Raw genomic sequence first — 9,367 nt, 5'->3', positions numbered from 1 at the left:
GGAGCATCATAAAGTCACTGCTGGAAAGGTTTCAAATATGCAAAAGGTGCTGGAAAACTGAAGATTTTGCAGGACCTGAAGGAGTTTTCTGAAGAACATTGGGCAGTTTAACTGCTCAGGACAAACAAGGGACTTAAGAACAACCATCACAAAAAAACAAAAACAGTTGCATTTCTTATTACTGTCAATGTTGAAAACAGTTTTGCTGTTTAATATTTGTGTGGAAACGGTCATACTTTTTTTTCAGGGTTCTTTAATAAATAGAAAGTTCAAAGGAACTGCATTTATTTGACATTAAAAATGTCTTAACTGTCACCTTTGAAATAAAAAGAATACATTTTTCTTACTGACCACAGTATTTTTACACGGTAGTGTATGTCCAAAATCACCTCTGACATCCTCTATCTCACAGATGGGGCGTACCTGGCCGTGGGTTCCCATGACAACTTTGTTTACATCTACTCCGTTACTGAGAATGGCAGGAAATACAGCCGTGTTGGCAAATGCACTGTGAGTTTAACAGAGAAATTACTTCAGCATCTCTTCAAAAATCTCATTTTTTATTTCAATGGTAATCAATTAGGGACCATTAGCACTCATTTAATACCATGTCTTGCATCCGTAGGGACACTCCAGCTTTGTCACTCATCTCGACTGGTCCACCAACAGCCAGTTTATTGTAACCAACTCAGGCGACTATGAGATCTTATACTGTGAGTTGTTTTCTCAGCTAACAGCTTTGTCAGTGAATGGAGCTCATATGTCATTGTTTTAATGGCTGGTGTCATGTTTCCTGTTGAAAAGGGGAAGCATCCAGTGGGAAGCATGTAACTAGTGCAGATGCAGTGCGTAATCTAGAGTGGGCCACCTCCACCTGTGTGCTGGGTTTCAATGTGTTTGGTAAGTCACACCGTACACATAAAAGAAAAGAAAAAAAGATCTGCTTCCATTTAATTATTTTTCCTGGAAATGGCTGTGAAATAATAGTTTTGGGATATTGTCACATTAACACTTTTTCCTCTTCTCGTCCCTTTCCTTTTTATTTTATGATATTTTGTTGCTTTGTTTCATTTTAAGGGATCTGGCCAGAGGGTGCTGATGGCACAGACATTAATGCTGTATGCAGATCACATGACAATAACCTCCTTGCCTCAGCTGATGATTTTGGCAAAGTGCACTTGTTCTCTAACCCCTGTTCCCAGCCAAGGGTGAGTTTTTCTTTTTTTGCGAAATTTTTCACTCAATCAAATAGGGGTGTAAAGATACCCTCATGTCACGATTCGATACATATCACGATACTGAACTCATGATACTATATTATTGCGATACTCCAAGACATATGATGAAAGGTTAACCAACAATGTACTGTTGATTAAAATGCCTAATTTGGTTTTACATTGTGGGTGTAAATGAATAGGGTTGGACTTTGTGCTGATGCACAGGACCGTGGTGACACCAGAATAAAAATATTCATGATTCTGAAGCTGAAAATACAGAATTATTTTAGATGAAAATGCTTGTCACTCACTAGATATATTTAAAATAATGTAGGCCACTTTTTACTGGTTACATCAGACATTTGGCATTATCAGGACCCATAAATATTCCCCCATTGCATTATTATTCATTATATTCAACATTATATATAATAGTTTAATGTAGTACTGACACTAAAACTCTGAAAACGTTCTTCTTTTTTTCAAACAGTAATTTTTATTTTGGGTGAACTATCCACGATACATATTGTCACTATCCATGATACATATTGTTACGGTTTTGTATTGTGATATATTGTTACACCCCTACAATCAAATCATACTCCTGTAAAACATTTTTTCCCTTCTTCCGCAGGCTCCCAGCCATGTCTATGGTGGGCATAGCAGCCATGTGACCAACGTTGCCTTTCTCCATGATGACAGTCATCTTATTTCTACTGGTGGGAAAGACACCAGCATTCTTCAATGGGTGCTCGCTTAGTCACATCTGAGCCGTCCTGCTGCAACCTCACTGTAGACTCCTGCCCACTAGAGGGCAGCACTGCTGTGCCTAATTCCCTTTCCTGCTGTCCTGTTTGCCTGTACTGTGTACTATTTTATTAGGTTTTCCATTAAGTGCTGGTACAGAGTCAGTTTTCTCTCTTGTCGGGGTGTAATTACCATGATTGTTTGAGGGGTTGAGGCTGAGCTTAAATTGGTGATAATTGGCTAAGTCAATTGTACGCTTTGCTGAATCACCACTAGAAGGAGCTCTGGTGCAGAAGAAGCATGTTGTCTACTGTTGACACTATTTAAGCCTATTTAAAGAGTTTTAGCTGCGTTTATTTGTGTTGCTGAAGCCTATAGAAATATATAATGCTGTCACTTAGTGGAGGTTGTATTTTAATATTGGAAATATATAATAATGCTGTGGCACTTGGCTTTTGATGCATATCTAGGGGAGAACTTAAGCTGTGCTTTGCCTTTTATTTGTTAATAAAGTTTGCCATATAGCAATGAATTTACTCTTAAAATGTGTCTTGAAAAAATTATATATCAAGCTATAGTAGTTTCTATTATATATACCATAATAACTGCTATGACCTATTAACAAAATGACGAGTAAAGCTCTGTTGCTGTTTCTTTAGTCATGGCTTTGCTTTTCTATCTCCTAGTTGAGGCTTATTTAGGAATATGTTCTGTATTTACAGCCAACATTTACATGGAGACTGTCGGAAAGGTCATCAGTTAAAACTTTACAGCATAAACAGCCACCTGCACCATCTACAATTTCAAGTGTTGACATCCAGGCCAGAACATAACTTATGCAATGTGTGTATCTGGCCATATTTTGGGCAAATAATAGTTATTTGGTGTTAATTAAAGTATTTCATACTTTTTCCTCATGCAAAGTCTTATTCAGTATGTGTGTGGGTACATGAATAGACTGTCCTAGTAATTCCTTGAAGCATGAATTGTGGCAAAGGATGAAATTGCAGAACATCTGTCCTTTCATTCCTTCCTTCCTTTTCTCTAATCATACTGTAAGTGTCTTTGGAATTGAATGGGGGAAAGTGTTTTAGCAATATTCGTTACACCCATCCACCCTTTTCTATGTTGTTATAGCTGAGCACACAACTGAGGCAGGGTGAGTTCTGCCATTAGTTTACACTGTGAAAATGCCTCCGTCTTATAATCAAAGATTTTATCTGACGATTAATAATTAATTGAGCATTGCAGCAATCAAATTATCTGATACGCTGTGCAACAAGCTGGCATATCTTCATCTCGACATACTTCACAGTCAGTGCCCTAGAATAAACAAAATATATTCCTAACATTAATAGCAAACAACATTCAGAGAGGAAGTGCAAATCTTGGATAATTGGTTGCTCAGCAACGACACAGTAGATATTGGCTTTTAAAACGCTTGTGTGTGGGAGCTCTAATCTACAGCTCTCCAGCTCCTGAATGGAGGGGGAAATAATATCTGCTGCTTAGTGGAATGAAAAGCTGTTCTCTCTTCTTTTTAGACAAACACTTCTTGAGAAGAATTAGCCGGATGGAGCTTGCTCTACTGCTGTGATGAGCAGCTACGTCAAGTGTTTTCAGCCCGAGATTAAAGCCAATGGAAGCTCAAAATAGACCTGCTTTTAAGTCATGAAAAATGGAGGCATCTGTCCAATAAATGTGTTGCGCCTAGTTCTATCCCCTTTTGCCCTTTTATATTGCTAGAAATAAATTTTGTCCCAAGATGTCAAACGTTAATCAGTAAAATCAAAACTGTATTGTTTTTATTAGGATACTAACGGCTCTAGAACAGTGGTTCCCAAACTTTTTAACCTTAAGTAGGCCTACCCTCACAACCCCCATCAGTAATGCTCAAGTAGCAACTCCTTCATCGAAATTAAACCAAATAATCAATGTTTTGGGTAAAAAAGACTGGGCAAAATAGACATTCTAAATTTCAATAATTTCAACACTTTTATTAAAAAAAAAAAAAAAACGTCAGATTACCACTATAACCAGTAGATGGTGGCAGATTAGCACTTTTTTTTTTTCACATGTTTTGCTTTCGAATATTACAGAGCCCTAAAAGGATCTTTGCAAAAATAACAAATATACAGACTTTCGTGTGTGCACAAGAAAAAATGTGCATGCGCACAGGAACCTTTTGCACACTTACTTGCATGTTACAAATTCCGGTTTATGTAGGCCTATACTATAACCTATTTCCTTTCTGCGTCACCATCTTACTATGAACAAAACGAGAGCACGGATGCGCATAAATTAATAGAGATCTATTTGCTCAAAATTTGGATTATGTTGGGCAGTAGGCCTATCTCTAATCAAGGCCTTAAGTCCGCAATAACACACCCTCTGTTGCGGCCTAGAAACCGTGTCATGAAATGGGCTGCTCGGTGTGAATTGTCCTATATGCTAGGTTCAGTGGTTCATAAAAATCAGAGGTGGACAGTAACAAAGTACATTTACTTGAGTACTGTACTTTACTTGAGTATTATTTTTTCTGGAAACATTTTACTTTAACTTCACAACATTTGAAAGACAAATATCGTACTTTTTACTCCACTACATTTCTGTCAAGGTCCTCAAGTAGAAAGTAGTAACGTCAGTCAGGGGATGATTTTGGTTGCAGGGGTTGCATTTTGGTTGGAAATCAAAGTCGAGTTGACATAAGAACCTGACGTCAGATTGACGTCAACATCGAACCGACGTTGGATTTTAGTTGGAAATGAAAGTCGGGTTAGAACCCGACTGATGTTGGTTTCTGACGTCAACACGATTTTCAACCACAATACAACGTCTGTCCAACGTTGGAGATTAACGTCAATCTGACGTTGGATTTTGACATCAATCTGATTTTCATTTTCAACGTTGGGTTTGGTCTTCTAAATGCAAAATTTGTCATTGTTTTGGAGCACACTAGCTTATAACAGTAAGGCTAACATATTCATACTAAAAGCCAAAAAACTTTAAATAGGCACTATTTGAGGGAACAGCCATTTGGGTGTCCGAAACAATCGTGGACGTTATTGAGTGCACTTATTCAAGCTCACATTCAATCCCACTGGAACTGTGTTCTAGAAATAAATTTGATATTGATATGAGGGTAGGTAGGCAGGCATATATTCAGAGGCATAAGGTACTTATTACATACAACTATGCAACAATAATAAAACAATGCATTGACATTTACTTTTTACTTTTGATACTCAAGTACTTCTGTACTTTTACTTACAGTAAGTAAAAATCAGCTTTTACTTGTAATGGAATATTTGACCAGTAGTGTCTGTACTTTCACTCAAGTAAGGAAGTTGTGTACTTTGTCCACCTCTGATAAAAATAGATTGGTACAGTAAAAAGTGCTACAATTTGGATCCGCCTAAGCATAACAAACCAATCAAAATCAATATTTTTTCGCGTAGCTACCCCATGGAACCTGCTCACATCCCCTCTTGGGAATGTATACCCCCATTTGGGAATTACTCAGTAATTACTAGGCTAATTTAATTGGTTAAGGTTTGGCTACGGATAGGGTTAGGGATTAGTGTTTGGTGTGGGCAGTCAGCACTGTAATTGACATGACAAATGAAATTTTCAGAATTGGCTGTGCAGAGTTTCCACTGAACTGGTTTGGGGAAAAATACCACGCAACCCTGAGATATCTTGCTTCATGTTTCACACTGCTCATACTTTAACAATTAATCTTGGGTAGCCTACTCATAAACTGATGTTTCACACTGAACATTATGCTACTAATCCCTTGATTAACGTCCTCATTTGCATATTCACAGTATCAGTGTCATTGATTAGACGATTACTAGGACACATGAATTTAAAAAAAAAATTTTACCAAAATTTTACATAGTTATTTATAATAAATACTGCAATATTCCATATAAAATAAGAATAGTCTTTAAACAGAAAACTGGGTGATAAGCTACTTTTTTTTTTTTCCTTAAAGATTTTCCTAAAGTTGTTGTTTGGTTTGGAATTATTCATACTAAGGGGCCATTCACACAGAACACATTTTTGTGTTAAAAAAAACGCAAGATGTGGGCAGTGGAATGGGGAAAAAGAAGCATTTTTTGTAGCCTAAAAGATTAACTTATTTTAACTTGAGCCTGTGTTTTTAGAACGTTGTGTCATGCGCGAGATGAGAGCGCCATGGTCAAACACGTCCATCTAGAGCATGTTTACATATCAATATACAAGGTAAAAGCAGTGCAGTGGAATGCGAAAATGCATTCTGTGTAAAGCAATCTAATATAATTATATGGTAATGGACTCATTCGGATCGGAACCCACTGTAAGTTGACACTCTTTCTTTATATTAGCATTAAGAGCAGTAACGATGTTCATTAAAATTTTTATGACTGTTGGGTTAAATAAATTACATGCCATCTTTGTGCCTCGCTGTTCATGCTGTTTACATTATAGAGGCAGAACAAAGCAGCATTCAGTCTGTGGTTATCAACAGAGAGGAGGGCAAGGGGTAAAGAAAGTAATTTTCATATAATCTTTTGTATCAGCGCTGCTTTATTAATATATCAGGAACATTTGGACTACTTTGTTATCTTGTGTTTATATATAACAGATATAATTCAAATATTTTTAGTGATCTGTTAGGCATAAAATATACAAAATATAATCACTATATAATGTGTTCTGTTTCTGGAATACTGACCTCTGTTATGGACTAGACTGTTGTAGCCACCCAGACTCCAGTTTGTGACCTGACATTCCAGGCTTGTCTCATCCTGAACCCAGTTTTCAGTCTGCTCCTTGGAGACGAGGTGACAGAACAGAAAATAAGCAATGCTGTCATCTGGGATTGCAAGTCAGCGTCAGGGAGGAAGGGAATTCTAGATGTCCCTAAACATGCTGCAGAACAGTGTCCTAATGCAAGTGTGTAATGGGTTCTGTCCACTTCACAGATATAAATTCCACTTCCCCTATTCCCAATGCTGATTTATATATGCTGTGAAATATCTGCTGACACTACAGTTATTTCTCCCTGATTTCATCAACTTATAGCTGAAAATGTAAATCCATCCCATGCTGGCGTTGACCACCATTCTTTTGCACTCACATTTTGCCTGAACACTGCAGATACTTTATGGATGTGACACTGAGGGTTGATAATAGTGTAATTGGATTTCTTCACAGCATGCCTTCAGCACATCAGTGCTTATTGATGTTACACTATAGATTCAAGTCAGAGTGATGAGATTTTCACTGATATTTTCAGAAATATTAATGGAATGGGTGAAAATATGTGAAAACAATACAACGGCTTACAACAGAGCGTGTGCAGTTTGGATTTCATGCACCAGACCACAGGGTTGTGTGCCATTCAGAATTGAATTGAGAATGCCTTATTGCCAATTCAGTTCCTTAATCTCAACTGAGGATGCAGTACTGAAGATTAGAAAGTAAAATTAAAATAAATGGAAATTTTGAATGTTGGCCTAAAAAAAGGTTTGTTTGAAAGTTTTGAAAAGTTTAAAAAGCTTTGAAGATGGACGGACGGACGGACGGATAGATACACTCTCAGAAAAAAAGGTACAAAAGCTGTCACTATGGCAGTACCTTTTCAAAAGGTACACCTTTGTACCTAAAGAGTGCATATTAGTCCCTCAAAGGTACATATTAGTACCAAAAGTGTACATATTAGTACCTAAATGGTAAATATTTGAACCTTTTTGAAGGGTACTGTCCCAGTGACAGCTTTTGTACCTTTTTTTCTTAGATAGATAGATAGATAGATAGATAGATAGATAGATAGATAGATAGATAGATAGATAGATGGATGGATGGATGGATGGATGGATGGATGGATGGATGGATGGATGGATGGATGGATGGATGGATGGATGGATGGATGGATGGATAGAAACAGCAGGCAAGGACCTAAACTGAATGAAAAATGTGCTTTAGAGGAACTGCTATTTTAATAAACCTGTGAAGCTTAGGTTATGATGTAAAGTTAGAAGTGTGTGTGATCAAGATGTGAAGGGAATCAACATTAAGAACATTTCACAGAACTTGCATTTTAAAGAATTACTTGAGGCTATTTCTGTGTCAAGGTAAGAGCATTAAGAGGCTATGGTTTGGAAACTATCTCTGCTACGACCAATTTAATTCTGCAGGTGAATTTAGCTCTTTCTAATTTGCAGTCATTGAACAATACAAGTATTGAGTATGAAGGTCCACTGCAAGGTCCAGATGTTTTTGAGTTGAAACCAGGCCAGTGCAATGAATCCATCTCCTCTTTCAAGCTGTCAGATACTAATTCTGTTGCTCTCATCCCCTTGGAGATTTTACTGGCTTTGTTTATCAGACTTGTTTGTGCAATGCATTTGAAACACCATTTGTCACAACTGTAGGTTGGCTTGATGTAGCACTGCCTCATTACAGAGTTATTGTGACCTTATGTGACTGTGGATTATAGAGCCTAATGCTTTCAAATGCTCATTACTGCTATTTAATAACTATATAAACATTAGTATTTCTCTAAATAACGGTCATCAAGGCAAAATGCATGGGTTATCTCAAACAAGTGAATTTTCCATGACTGTTTCCAAGACTGACAACGCCCTGAGAGTGATGCATTCCTTGTTTGTTCATCAAACAATCAAACTGCTTTTATACTCAAGCACATGATTTTTTTTTAACTCGGTGATACCTCTAATCATATTTTCTACAAGAGAGTGCAGTTAGAGGAGGGCTTGAGTTTTAATGGACTCTAATGTGTTTGTTTGACCCTGGGGAAAACCATTGTGATGTACATGCAGGTGATTCAGTCCTATTTGCAGGTAAGTTCTGTATTAAGTGAGTTTCTGCTATAAGCAGTTAAAGTTAAATTATTAGCTACAACAATTTTGTTTTACGATTATTAGGAATTCCATAATGTTTTTGCATGGTAAAAGTAATTCTTAATTCAAGTAAATAATACTGACAAAAAAAAAACAATCAAAGATTTACTCGACTGTATTTATGTTCAAACTTTAAAACACAACTGTGTCTTACAATATATTTTTTCCCCATAAAAATGATTTTGTTTGCCCCATTTTCAGCATGCACTTGGCATGAATATTAATATGATTGAATTGTTTGACCTTTTGCTGGTTTTATTTACAATGAAGTGTTGTGGATTTTGTCAAATTTATGTTTCTTGTGATGTCTGGATGAGTTTTTTCCTCTATTAATATGGCCATTTGATTATTACTCTTTTTAAGTAAAATAGTTGAGGTCTCCATGTAAGGGATTTTTATTCATTTATTTATATGGTCGTATTCGTGTTGGTTGGATGTTGTAGGCTAAGTAGTGTAAGACAAGCACTTTGCTCTTCACATTAATTTTCTCAT

General features: G+C 36.8%; 2 protein-coding genes across 4 annotated transcripts in view; one reads left to right on the top strand and one right to left on the bottom strand.

The window, feature by feature from the left end:
• Positions 1–2,592, top strand: part of eml2 (EMAP like 2) — a 22,994-nt gene extending 20,402 nt beyond the window's left edge. For all 3 annotated transcript variants that reach the window (XM_079886005.1, XM_079886006.1, XM_079886007.1), the window contains 5 exons: positions 413–510; positions 626–713; positions 805–900; positions 1,078–1,208; positions 1,852–2,592. In XM_079886005.1, the coding sequence (XP_079742131.1) occupies positions 413–510; positions 626–713; positions 805–900; positions 1,078–1,208; positions 1,852–1,977 (539 nt within the window). In that variant the 3' untranslated portion in view covers positions 1,978–2,592. The remainder of the gene's footprint in view (positions 1–412; positions 511–625; positions 714–804; positions 901–1,077; positions 1,209–1,851) is intronic.
• clip3 (CAP-GLY domain containing linker protein 3) overlaps positions 1–9,367 on the bottom strand; it is a 769,717-nt gene that overhangs the window by 162,810 nt on the left and 597,540 nt on the right. The gene's annotated exons all lie outside the window — the stretch shown is intronic.

The sequence above is a fragment of the Squalius cephalus genome, assembly GCF_949319135.1.
Source record: "Squalius cephalus genome assembly, chromosome: 11".
NCBI lineage: Eukaryota > Metazoa > Chordata > Actinopteri > Cypriniformes > Leuciscidae > Squalius > Squalius cephalus.
This window is presented reverse-complemented; position numbering and strand designations above follow the sequence as displayed.